This window comes from Macrotis lagotis, chromosome 4, assembly GCF_037893015.1.
Source record: "Macrotis lagotis isolate mMagLag1 chromosome 4, bilby.v1.9.chrom.fasta, whole genome shotgun sequence".
NCBI classification, from domain to species: domain Eukaryota; kingdom Metazoa; phylum Chordata; class Mammalia; order Peramelemorphia; family Peramelidae; genus Macrotis; species Macrotis lagotis.
In genome coordinates this window covers 81,135,796-81,149,970 of record NC_133661.1, presented here as the reverse complement: position 1 = coordinate 81,149,970, position 14,175 = coordinate 81,135,796, and the positions used below count along the sequence as shown (strand labels likewise).

The following is a 14,175-nucleotide window of genomic DNA, read 5'->3' as shown; positions in this document are numbered from 1 at the left end:
AACAAATTCTAGAATGGACTCCAGCTTACACATACATGTTTAAAGGAAGTTTCAAAAGGAACAGTCATATGATTTAATTGGAGAAACCCAAGGAAGTAGGAAGCAGGGACAAGGGAAGGCTACTAGAACAATACACTGACACACACATCTCCTTTCAACAGTGTTCAGAACCAACAACTTCAAACTAAAGCAGCTCATGAAACACTTAACAATGGACTGAAGAATGATACCTCCAACCTGGTATAGTTCATTGCTTTTACCTCCCACTAATCTTGTGGTCACACACACACACACACACAAAGACATACAGACTCTGATGATGGACCTAATATGTCCAAAGTGGGATTGGATATGAACCAAAATACTCATTTTACTTAACCATAGCAGGAGAAGGATATTCAACAAGGATATCCACTAAAGATGCTCCAAGTAGAATTAGCTGAGTAAAGTTCCTCTGCCTAACAGGTCCCTTATGGTCCAACATCCTTTGTAGGATATACCTCTAGGACTCAGAGGGCCAGGAAGGCAATGGTCTGACGGTTTAGTCCCCTGAACCAGTCAAGTATAGAGGATAGCTTCAATAATTTCCAAGGACAAAATAGCTAAATTTGCATGACAAAGAGAAAGAATATTGAAGTCCTAATTGGCTGCCACTAGGAAGCTTTGGGAATCATGGACTTTAGACCATAGCAGGAAGGAGATCAGAAAGGTTTCCTTTAGACTCTAAAGTTTAGAGTAACTCAAAAATTTTAGGGGATGGAGCAACTCCTGGATTGGTTAAGATATCCACACTAATTCCAGAATCAGACTCAGGCATTTTTCTAGGTAGGGGAAGTACCACTCAGGGGAGTTTAATTCTTACAGTTTTTGTTTGTTTTGTTTTCACTGTCATACAATTTGTTTTATTTTCACTCAAGATCACAGGTAGGGAGATGATAAATCAGTTAGTAAACTAGCCATTTCTAGTCTGTACTGTTCCAAGTATAGAGATTTTCTACATATTAGTGTGAGAAAGAATCAAGTGTTTTGTTTTCCACAAAGATGAAAGGAGATATTGCCAGAGTCTCACAGATATCTATGAGAATACTATATCACAAAAGCTAGGACTGATCTTTGTGTAAACCCAAAGATGCCAACTTGTTTATAGGAAGGGGAGAATTAGCCAAAGGAAAGGTGATTAAAGAAATAACTTTAAGGGGCAGCTAGGTGGCGCAGTGGATAGAGCACTGGCCCTGGAGTCAGGAGTACCTGAGTTCAAATCCAACCTCAGACACTTAATAATGACCTAGCTGTGTGGCCTTGGGCAAGCCACTTAACCCCATTGCCTTGCAAAAGACCTAAAAAAAAAAAAAAGAAAAGAAATAACTTTACAACTACTCAAGGGTTGACCTAGGATCTGTGTCCTTCTCCTTTGCACCTGTTCAAAAATGTTACTGTTCTCTCCCCTGTGCTCATTAGTATGGTAAGTAGGGCAGGGAAAATGTATGACTTATCAATTTGATTGTGACTCTGGCCAATGATTGACATGAAGGAGGAGGAGGAATAAGCCTTTCAAACTGCACATAAGGCCCAGCATTGTTGTAATTGGGGCGGAGGGCTTTCCTTAAGAGAGAAGGTCCTTCTTTGCAAAGATGTATTAATAAAAGTCTTTATAATCACTCTGGACTAAGTATTATAATGACTAGCTATTAATAACAATTGGGAAGAAGGTGTAATGAACAGAAGGGAAGAAGCTACCAATAAGGAAGAAGAGCTATGTCTGACAAATAGGCAGCCTGTTAGGAAAAAAAAAACATGGGCAAGTACAACTAGAGGTTTTTCCCCGACCACAGCAGAGAAGGAGGGTCTAGATGATCACTTAGGTCCATGAATGTTTTTATCCTACTTTCCTCCCCGCTCCTGTTTGAAACAATAAAAAGTCTGTTCTTTTCCTAGGCAAGTGCCAATATGCAAAGTTACTTTGGGCAAAGCAGATGAAACATTTTATTACTAAAAGAAAACTATATGGTAAGCAGAACAGTGTCTAGACTTTTTACTAGGACAGTAGGTTACAAAATGGTCCTGTTTTAGACATTTCCACAAAGGCTGGATTGTTAGAAGGGAGCCATTTATGTAGAGAGTGAATATGATTTGAAAAGAATAGATCAGTTTATAGATTTAAAAGGAATAGGCAGGCTACTCTGAATGGAAGATCTTCAGGAAGACTTCAATTTGTCCATGATAAAGGGGAGCTGCTGCTGTTCAATGGAGGAGAGACCTGTAGGATATGAGATTCCCAGGAATATTTTTACTTGAATATGGGAGTTACATCAGGCACGATAAATTAGAAAAAGGAGTAGTAGAGACACATGGAGAAGGGAGAAAAGAAGTGACTGGACTGAACAGCTATGAGCATAAGGCTGCACCTGCAGAAGAAATTAAGAAAAACAAGGCTTACAGATCAGTGGGAGCAAGCTGGGACAGAGGTCAGGCAGAAATCTGATGACTCCTGAGCAGCAGATTTCTTCAACCCTCATCTTCCCCTCCCCCAGGTTAGCAGATCTCAGTGACTGACACTGCCAGCATGCTGAAAGAAGACTGGGGATTGATTCATGGCATCTCTTCTCATTTGTCCACATGCAGAAGGGCAGTTTCTACATCTCCTTTTTAGCCTTCTCCAGCAAGTTTCTTTCTAGTATCTAAATCTAGCCCATTCAAGGGAAGTATAATAAGATTCATATATTTGCATATGGGGCAGAGATTGTTTCATGTCATTTTTATTTTATATATTATTTTGTCATTTAATTTATATGTCATATGTATGGTCTGGTAGTAGAGAATACACTGGTTGGGGGCTCTAGATATAAGTAGCACAATTGACTAAAAATACTATTAACCGAAGTTGAAATATCCAATGAGATCAGGGTTGTGCAAAACTCCTGTAACAAATTTTACAACCTTCAAAATTTGCTGTTATCTCATTGATGTAGTTCCTTTTTTTAAATTGATATTTTATTTTTCCAGTTACATGTTATGAACGTTTTTCACCATTCATCCACATGCATCTGCATATTTTTAAGTTACATAATTTCCTTCCACCCTCTCTTCCCAACCCCCTCCCCTCAGGCACGAAGAGTCTGTTGAATATTGTATATCCCCATTTGCGGTTAACAGGTTTACAGATCAGTTATTTCTAAATGAGGAATTCGTATTAAGGAAAAAAGAAAGAAAACCATGAGATAGGAAAGAAAAATTTAAAAAGTGAATGCAGTGTTCATTCAGATTCTGCAGGGGTTTGGGGCTGTTTTGCTTTATGTCCTCTGGATGTGGATAGGATTGTCCACAGCAGGTGTCCCAGATCTGGGTGGCTGCTCCTTCTTCGAGGTAGCTGGGGGGCACAGTAGATCGAGCCCCAGCTTGAAGTCTTACCGAGTTTAAACGTGGCCTCAGACAATGACTGGCTGTCATAGAATCTCCTTGCCTCGGCTTCCTCATCTGGAAGAGGGAATAACAAACTTCTCCGGTATGTTTGCCAAGAAAACTCCAACCAAGCTCACAGAGATTTTTGGTGAGCATTGGGCTTGTCCTTGGGAAGGACACGTTCATGAGTTCAACTCCCGCCTCGGACGACTTCTAGCTACGCGACCCTGGGCAAGGCCTTCGCCCTGTCCGCCTCGGTTTCCCCACCTGTAAAATGAGCTGGAGAAGGAGGGGCGGAGCCCGGTGAGGGGAGCGAGCGGGGCCCGGCCGGGCGGGGCCAGGCTCCAGGCTTACCCAGGTGCGGCCCGGACAGTCTCCGGCGCCACGTGCGCGGCCGCCCCGCCCCCGCCCCGCCCCCGCCCCGGGAAGCCTCTCGAGGGCAGGGAGGCCGCGCATGCGCCGCGCCGGGGCGGCCGGAAGAGCCGGGACCGCGGGCCGGCCGGCACTGCGGGGCCAGCGCGATGGGCGGCGGGGGCGCGGCCACGGCGGAGCCGCAGGGGCCCGAGCGCCCGGAGCCGGCGCCCCGGGGGCCCGAGGAGGAGCCCCTGAAGCCGGGCGGCCGCCCCGCGGAGGCGGAGGCGGAGGCGGCCCCGCCGCCCCGCGCCCGCAGCTGCTGCCCCTGCGCCGGCCCGGACGGACGCCCGGGTGAGTGCGGGGCTGGGGCGGCCCCGGGGAGCGGGGCGGACACCGGGGAGCGGCGGACACCGGGGCGCGGCGGACACCGGGGAGCGGCGGACCCCGGGGAGCGGGACGGACCCCGGGGAGCGGGACGGACCCCGGGGAGCGGCGGACACCGGGGAGCGGGACGGACCCCGGGGAGCGGGGCGGACCCCGGGGAGCGGCGGACACCGGGGCGCGGGGCGGACACCGGGGAGCGGCGGACACCGGGGCGCGGCGGACACCGGGGAGCGGCGGACCCCGGGGAGCGGGACGGACCCCGGGGAGCGGGACGGACCCCGGGGAGCGGCGGACACCGGGGAGCGGGACGGACCCCGGGGAGCGGGGCGGACCCCGGGGAGCGGCGGACACCGGGGCGCGGGGCGGACACCGGGGAGCGGCGGACCCCGGGGAGCGGCGGACCCCGGGGAGCGGCGGACCCCGGGGAGCGGCGGACACCGGGGAGCGGCGGACACCGGGGAGCGGCGGACACCGGGGCGCGGGGCGGACACCGGGGAGCGGCGGACCCCGGGGAGCGGGGCGGACCCCGGGGAGCGGGCCGGACCCCGGGGCGCGGGGCGGACACCGGGGCGCGGCGGACCCCGGGGCGCGGGGCGGACCCCGGGGAGCGGCGGACCCCGGGGAGCGGCGGACACCGGGGCGCGGGGCGGACACCGGGGAGCGGGGCGGACACCGGGGAGCGGCGGACCCCGGGGAGCGGCGGACTCCGGGGAGGCGGGAATGGATAGTCAGGCTGCAGGCGGCGGAGAGGGCTTGAAAGATCTGTTACATGTATCGGATTAGGCTGAAGGCGGTGGGGAAAAAGCGTAGAAAGCATTTTAAAAGTATTACATGTATAGGATGAAGCTGGAAGGCAGTGGGAAAAGTATAGAGAGCATTTTAACAATCTTTTAAATATATAGGATTGGACTGGAAGGAAGTGGGGAAAGTATAGAGAGCTTTTAAAAAATCTATTACATGCATAGAAATTAGACTGAAAGCAGTGGGGAAAGTATAGAGAGGATTTTAAAAAGCTTTTAAATATATAGGATTGGACTGGAAGGCATTGGGAAACGTATAGAAAGTGAAAATTCTTGTCGAATGCCTACAATTAGATTGGATGACCCTTTGAATCTTTATGCATGATGGAAAGACAGGTGTGCTGAGAGTACCAAGTCATTTTGTGACGTTGGACAAGTCACCTCCCTGCTCAGGCAGTGATTTTCTTATCTTTAAAATGGGCAGGTTTGAATAACTTGTTGGTTAGTTGGTCCCTGTAGTGTCCATAGTCCTGTCTCTCCAGTGACATGGGTAGGGTGCTGGTCTGAGGGTGTGGCTGGTCCTTGGACTCTTTGCCACTGACTGGGATACCATCTTATCCACCTGATAATTGACTGTTCTATTATAAAGCTGAGTCGGAATTTTCAGACTCATAAAGTTATTTATGATATTTATTGCTGCTAATTCCTTAGTAACTCTAGTTTTCCATGCCTTGATATAAAGCACATAATTAATTATTCAATGAAGTAGTGTGATGAGATTTAAATTTGGGGTGGAGGGGGACAGGGGAAGATCAAAATGATGGCTCTTCATTTCAGAAATGATTACTTTATTGCCAAATGATGGAAGCCATCCCCCCCACCCTGTCCCCCTTTGGTGGAGCTAGAAGGTCTATAGGCATGAAAACCATGGCCTATGGTTTTTGGACTTTTTCAATGTATCCATCAAGTTTGCTGATTTTTTTTCTCCTTTAAATATAAAACACATTTTGTGATAGGAGATGGTTTTCTTGGAAGAGGTAGGGAAGGGATTCTGGGAATAATTTTGAAGATGTAAAAAAAAAAACAAGACAGGATGAAAACTTTAAAATTAGAGAATATTAGTGCAGTTTTAAGTACAGCTTAAAACCAGACCAAAACTTTTGGGACATAGGCTCTTTGGTTGAAACAAAAAGTCATTTTGGAAAGCAAACCTTAAAAAGTAACATTAAATGTCATTTCAGGTTGGTTTTTTCCTTTCGCTTTTCTTCCTACATATGGCCAACTTCTATTATCTCCACAAATATTTTTTAAAAGTTTAATCTTAGGGGTGGCTAGGTGGTGAGGTGGATAGAGCACCAGCCTTGGAGTCAAGAGTACCTGAGTTCAGATCCAGCCTCAGACACTTAATAATTACCTAGCTGTGTGGCCTTGGGTAAACAACTTAACCCCATTTGCCTTGCCAAAAAAAAAAAAAGTTTAATTTTAGGGGTAGCTCAGTGGCGCAGTGGTTAGTCCTGGAGTCAGGAGGACCTGAGTTCAAATCCAGCCTCAGACACTTAATAATTACCTAGCTGTGTGATTTTGGGCAAGTCACTTAACCCCATTGTCTTGCAAAAACTAAAAAAAAAGTTTTATCTTAAAAAATGGATAATCTAATTTCTTTGAAAACTTGAGCATTATAATTATAGCTGGAATTTATAATAGAGTGCTTGGACTTAGTTTCTCTACTTGGTTTTCATTATTTGGTTTGCAGCATTGTCCCAAAAGAATGTTCTCTCATATTCAAGTAAAACACAGAAATGTATTACCAGGCCAAATGATACTTTAGGTGATCTCCTCTCCTGTTCCCCTCTGTTCTTGCCAACAATTGAAATATGAATGTATCTTGGCAAGGTCTAATAGTTCAGACTGTTCATCTCTCTTCTAATTGATGCATTCAGGGATTCCACAACTTTTTCCAGTCCACCTTTTTAGGCATTTTTACCAGATTCAGTTTATTGTTAGTAATTATTAATTATATGCCAATTATATGGAAGATAACTCTATTAAGTGGGAAAAGAAATAGAGAAGTACTTGAAGCTTCAGTCTTTTGAGTTTACAATCTGGTCGGAAAGAAGATGAGCTGCTTCATAGGTCTTTGTCTCATTCAGCCTTTCCAAACCCCAGCACTTCTTCAAAAGGTCCAATTCAAGTGTTTTCACCTCCAGGAAGTTTTCTCTGATCATTCTAATTCCCAAGGGTCTCTTCCCATTGAACTCTGGCAACACAGAATCACTTGTTTGCCACTTGGATGTCTTGTGACATCTCTTGTATGGCTTTGTAGGTTACTTGGCCCTGCTTGTTCTCTAGTTGTTTGATCTGAAGCAATTTGAGAAGGCATTTGAGATAATTTGGTGAAGAACTTATTTGTATCTATCTGAGAGTTTGAATATGATTAATCCCCATCCACTCTCCCTATATAACCAATCCCACCTACCCACTCCCTACTTGACTTCTCATGACTCTGTTCCACTTTTCCCAGTGATGATTATATTTTCATGAGTATAATTATGGACAAAATGTACAATTTAAGTTAAAAGAATTAGGAAGTTAAAATATTACTTGAAGAAAATATAATAAAATTAGGCATTAAATGACTATAACTATGGAATTACAGAAAAAAAAGATAGGATTTCTATCCTAGGGTGGTTGTTTTTCTTCTTTTTTTTCCTGTTCTAATCCAAGAGTTCAGGCTCCATGACTGTTTTGCTTTTTAAAAGAATATATTTTTTTTGGACCTGAAGTATGAAATTTTTAAAATGTAAGTTCTATGTCCTTACCACAACTGAGGTATATTTCACACCAGTTAGTTTGCAGTAGTCTTTAGATTTCATTTTCCTGGGACAAAATATGTCTAGTTCTTGTTTTCATGCAGAATATAAACTGGGGGGGGTTGGATACCTACAAATTAGATTTTGGTCAAATTTATGCTCATAGGTGTCTATATAGCAAGCAAATCCATTTTTAAATACAAATGATAAGCTTTTAGAAATGTCCTTGAGGGGCAACTAGGTGGCGCAGTGGATAGAGCAACAGCCCTGGAGTCAGGAGTACCTGAGTTCAAATGCAGCCTTGGGCAAGCCACTTAACCCCGTTTGCCTTGCAAAAACCTAAAAGAAATAAAAGAAAATAAAAGAAAAAATAGAAATGTCCTTGAAAAGTCTGGTTCCATGATGTTGTGAATTACCTCTCTCATTTAAAAAAAAAGGGATGGTCCTCAAAAGCTAAATTGTACATAAAAGCTCTTTTGTGTTTAGAATTATAGAATAACTTTTATAGAATGACATTTATAGAAACATGGCAGTTGTTTGTTGGTTTGTTTTTTAAACAGGGTTCTAGTGATATCCTTAAGCAGTACTGTTTTGTGGTTAACCCTGTACATTACTATTTTGAAAATTATAATTCTGGTTTGCGAAACTTACCATGTTGTTGGCTTTCTATCCCTTACTCAGGGAAGTGAGGTTATATGAACTTTTTCTAAGTGTTGGTTCTTATATAACTGTGAAGTATATCAGGACGCCTGCACTTGAAAATCTAGATGGTTTTATTGTAATTAGTTTTAAAAGCTTTAAAAATTTGTGGTACTTTATGTTCTATCTTATCTCAGGCCTAATTTAATTTTACCAAAAATTATACTACCACCAGGAAGAATAACCTCTATTAACCCACCCCCCCTCCCTTTATAGGAATATAGGGGATATAGAGAATTATGTTTGAGATTATCAGCAAAGGAGCCAAGATTCCTAAAATCACAGGTTTAGAGCAGGAAAGAATCTGAGTCAAATTCCATCATTTTATAGATGAAAGAACCAAGACATATCCCACAGATAGAAAATAGCAGAGAAAGGATTTGAACTCTGGCCTTCAGACTTCAAAGCCAGCACACCTCATATAAATTTCAGGTAATAAAGGCCAAATCTCATTTAAATAAAAATGAAATAACTGTACTTATATGAAATGCATTATTATTAACTATGAAAATCATAAATAAATATAAGACATTCATATTTTGTCATTACATTTACTGCCTATAGGGAGTTAAAACCAGGACACATGAAAAGCTAAATTTAACATTTCAAGGGAACTGTAGAAAGGATCTCTATTTATTAGCTAATGCTGCCTCCTAGTGTTGCTAAAGTGATTTCCTGACTTGCATAAAAGGCTTTTATGAAATACATTTTTGTTTTAACAGATGTAGTTAGAGAATACTTTTTGCATGCGAGAGCTTGCTTCCTCAGTAAATACATGTTTTTAGAGGGGCCATGAAATTTTCCCCTGCCTTGTTGGCAAATCTTTTGGGGGGATTTTTCCTATCATCTTGGCAAGGAGCTTCCTGGTTTTATAATATAGACATTGTGAGGAGTGAATGATATTTCAAAAATTTAAATAGTTGTGTACAAATATCAGATATGGGAAAACTGAAGCTTGGGATCATGAGTAGATGGCTTTTAAGATAAAGTTTGTGAACTTATTCATCTTTTGCATTCTATTTTCCCCTCATTTTAAATTAAACTAGCCTTTTGTAACCAATAGAAGTACTTATGAAAACAAAAACTAATTGGAATTTAATCTTTTTTTTTTCAGAAGCTAAGAAGAAAGCTTCCTGCCCTGGACTAGGCTTATTTTATACATTATTGTCTGCCTTCCTTTTCTCAGTGGCCTCTTTATTAGTAAAAAAAGTACAAGATGTCCATTCAGTGGAAATCAGTGCATTTCGATGTGTGTTCCAAATGTTATTCATTCTTCCTTGCTTGGTATACAAAAAGTAAGTATTATTTTTAACTGTAAAATGAGGGACTTAATTTTTCACAGTATATCAGACATAAAAGTTGTTTATTTGTCTATAGAATACTCATTGACCCCACTGAGCAATAATTCTTTTGTCAACGTTCCTATACATTACCAATTCTCACTGTGTCTTATATCAATAGAATATAATTGCCTATTGGAAATTTCCCACTCTAACTAAACCAAAAGGAAATAAAATGCAAACTTTTTTATTTTCTTACCCAAATAAAGTGGGGGGGGTGTTTTACAAACAAAGGGGTGAGGAAAGGGAACAGGCATATTTTAAGAATCTTCCATTTACACTATACCATGGATTTTATCAATATTATCTCATTCGATTTTCAGGGTAACCCTGTGAGGTGGGTGTAATTGTTTTCTTCATTTCACAGTTGAGGAAATTGAGACAAAGGTTAAGTGACTTGCCCAGGGTCACACAATTTGTAAGTGTCTAAGGCTGGGTTTGAATTCAGGTCTTCTTGACCCTAGTCCTAGCACTCTTTCCATTGCACCACCTAGCTGCCTCATAAGAAACACATCTGCACACATTTTGAAAGGTTGGTTCCTGAGTAATGGCTTCATTCATTCTCACTTCTATCTTCACTACAACCAATTATTTTTCTCTTTTATATGATGTATTGTTATTGTTAGCAGTTTTTTCCAAGCAGCAGATAACTTCATTTTATTTTTATTCTAATTATTATATATTAGTAAAATAGACTATTAGAATAGTCTAATATATATTATTCTGTGGATTAGAACAATAATAATGCTATAATATTTTTATCTAGAACATACAAAAGTATTAACAAATAGTTTGATGCTTACATGGGGCAGAGAGAAGCTGGCCAGTATTGAATTGCTGATATCCACCAATCTGCTCTCATCCCTGTCTTCTACTCTTCTTCTTCTACTTTCCTACTATTAGGAATAGGGGACTGTAACCTTCTAAATCTCACTAGAATGCTTTTGGGGGAGAGGCAAATAGTGAATTAGAATTCCTTGGATTGTTTTGGGAGCAAGGATACTTAATTCTCAAGCTGGAAGATAAAAAGAAATTTCCAAAATGTAACCTATCTATTTCAATTACTTAAAATTGAATTACCCCCAAGAAGTGATTTTCTGTTTTAAACTCTCTCCAGTGGTTGCCTAACCTCACTGGTGCAAAAGACGATACATATTTTAAATTGTTTAGGACATTCACTTAAAATTGTTTTTCATGCTGGAGATTAAGAAATTAATAAAAGAAATATATAGATCTAGATTCTAGTTAACCTTTCCATTCAATGCCATATAAAAATTGAATATTAAATTTTTTAGTAAATAGAAGTAAAAAAAATCCAAAGAATATTGATATCTCAAATCTTCTTAAAGTCACACAATTTCCCAAAAGTCTCAGTGCAATTTTAAGCTGAGCTACTAAAATTTAGGACCTCACTAAGACTTTTGGGACACTCTAGATTTTAAAAATCATAGCCAATTAAGAATTTGGTAAGTATTGGTGTTTGTGAAGGTAGGGGAATAGTTATGTCATTTTTATTTTAGGCTTTCTTTTTAGTTTCTTTAAAAGTATAATCTAATTCACTTAACTGCCATGGATATCATTGAGATTTTGTTAAGAATACTTTTGATTGTGAGCACTTTCCCCAGAGCAAATGCCAGATAGTCACATATAATGCACTCTTGTATCTAGACTCTTAGAAGGGTATCCAGCTCTGACACTGATCATCAGCACATTATCCTATAATTTCTTATCTGCAAATAAGTTCATCTGTTAATATGTTAATCCATTAATGACAATAATAACAGCATCAGTAATATTTATTAATTGTACTTTGGACCCAAAAGGATAAAAGACAGCCCCAGCCCTCAAGGAACTTACAGATTTAAAAATGTTGGTTTCTTTTTTTGAATTAAACTTTTTTTTCCAATTACATGCAAAGATAGTTTTCAGTATTTGTCTTTTTGCAAGATTTTGAATTCCACATTTTTCTGCCACTCTCCCTTTTTGTCCACCTCCCTTTGACAGTATACACTCTGATATTAGTCATGTTGTAAAAGAAGAATTAGAACTAAGGGAGAAGAAAACATGAGAAAGAAGGAAAAAGCATAAAAGAAGTTTTTTTTTTTTTAACAAAATGAACTTGTTATACTTTGTTCTGCATTCAGACTCCATAGTTTTTTCTCTGGATGTGGGCGGGATGTTCCATAACATATTTTTCAGGATTATCCAATGTTCTCCTAGTTCTGCTGACTTCACTTAGCACTAATGTCAGCTTCTTGAAGGCAGGGATCATCTTCTGTATTTGTGTCCCCAGAGTACTGTAGGTATATAATAGTTGCTTGTTTGATATATCAGCATCTTTGTTGATTGTGATGCTTGTAGTCAGTCTTTAACTCTTTTACATTGCAGAAAGTTTTCTAAACTATGTAGCTGAATTTTAAAATCAGCAACTAGTCAGGTGTGGTTCTGGCTAGGATGTTTTAATTCTTCAATTCTTTTCCATTGTATATCTCATACTTTCTCTACTATTAGCCATTGCTGTAGTGGACATTCTCCCCAGATATACATCCAGCTAACAGTACAAATTACTCTTTAGTCAGTTTCTTTTATAGAGTAGCTAAAATTTGCAAGTTAATACCACATTAATGTAACATGCTTTTCTTTATTTTAATTTACAGAACGGGGTTTGTGGGCCCAAAAGGCAAACGAATTTTCCTTTTCCTCAGGGGAATCATTGGTTCCACAGCGATGATACTTCTCTACTATGCTTTCCAGTTCATGCCCATCGCTGATGCCACTGTTATCACATTTTCCAGTCCAGTTTTCACTTCACTATTTGCTTGGATATATCTCAAGGAAAAATATAGTCTTTGGGATCTTTTCTTCACTATCTTTGCAATTGCTGGTGTGGTACTTATTGCAAGACCACCATTTTTGTTTGGCTCCAACACAACAGAGATAGAAGAAAGCCATTTCTATCGCCTCAGAGGAGCATTAGCAGCTGTAGGTGCTGCCATGTGTGGTGCTCTGACTCTTGTTATTCTAAGAAAGGTGGGGAAATCTGTGCACTATCTTCTGAACATTTGGTATTATGTAGTGATTGGACTATTGGAATCTATCATTATACTCCTTATACTGGGTGAGTGGAGTCTACCTCATTGTGGTTTAGATAGGCTGTTTTTGGTATTAATAGGACTTTTTGGGTTGGGAGGGCAGGTATTTCTCACGAAAGCAGTTCAGATAGAAAAAGCAGGACTTGTGGCCATAATGAAAACAATGGATGTGGTCTTTGCTTTCATACTTCAGATTATTTTCCTCAATAAAATGCCAACCTGGTGGACAGTGAGTGGTGCCCTTTGTGTGGTAGCCAGCAGCTCTGGAGCTGTAATTCGAAAATGGTGTGAGAATTCCCAATGAGACATCAGTGCTAAGATAGACTTGACAGGTTGAACTTCATAAGGTATATTTTTATTCATTGGTTATACAGTTTATGAGTTTAATAGCAAATATAATTTTTGAAAACAGCATATGTCTTTTTAATACTTTTAAATGACTTGGCTAGTTTGTTCTCCCTGGTATTATGAATTTTATCAAAAGAAAACTTTTTTTTTCAAGTTTTTTTCATAACAAACCAAAAAAGTGCATGTATGATGCTTCCAAAAAAAAAAAAGAAAGAGAAATGTATTGTCTTTATTGTAAGCCCCTGAGTGAGAGAGAGGAAATGAAGGATATTTTGAGCAATATGAGGGCCAAATTATTATTATATTAATTAAATGAACAAATATTTGTATTATAAATTTTAGCATAATAAGCAGAAATTAAAATAGAAATCTTGATTTTTTTAATAGTACAAATCCATTTTTTAGACCAAAGCTTGACTCTATAAAGTGCCTTTCCTTGCTAAATACTAGAATTTGAATAGGCAAAAACTTTACATTTTTTAAATAGGCAAAAATTTGACCAAATATTTAAATTGCCAGAGTAATGATAGCTACAGCCTACAATTTTAAATGTTCTATATTATTATGTAAAACTGCATCCAAATTTTGTTGTTTATAGTCCATCATTTCAGTTTTTCACATCATAAAGGGGCAAAATGAGGCATATTTAACCATATATACAGCCTAAAGCGGTTTCCTTTCCAGAAAAGGTAGTTTTCTATAAATCTCTTGTAGATATATAAAGCAATACCAAGTGAAAATCTCTCAGGATTTTAGATAACTTTTTAAAATTACTTTTTATAATAACCTCTAAACCAAAAACAGCTCAGAAAACTTTGGTGTACTTTTAAAAGCCAACTTTTCTAAGCAACATTAGTCATTTTAATTTGTGAGAGAAGTAGACTTTTTTTTCCAATGGAATTGGAATGTGGTTTCATATTTTTTAATGTCAAAACCTTTTGTCATTATTTTCATAACACCTTGAATGGAAAAAATAAATATTTCACTGCACATAAAAATGCTGGACAAA

General features: G+C 40.1%; 1 protein-coding gene across 1 annotated transcript; it reads left to right on the top strand.

Annotated features, from left to right (window-relative positions):
- Nucleotides 1–3,920: 3,920 nt before the first annotated feature.
- SLC35G1 (solute carrier family 35 member G1) lies at nt 3,921–13,230 on the top strand. Its single transcript, XM_074233335.1, has 3 exons — nt 3,921–4,104; nt 9,501–9,681; nt 12,384–13,230. Exons 1-3 carry the CDS (start codon nt 3,921–3,923, stop codon nt 13,120–13,122), a joined length of 1,104 nt encoding a protein of 367 aa, XP_074089436.1. The 3' UTR covers nt 13,123–13,230.
- Nucleotides 13,231–14,175: the final 945 nt, after the last annotated feature.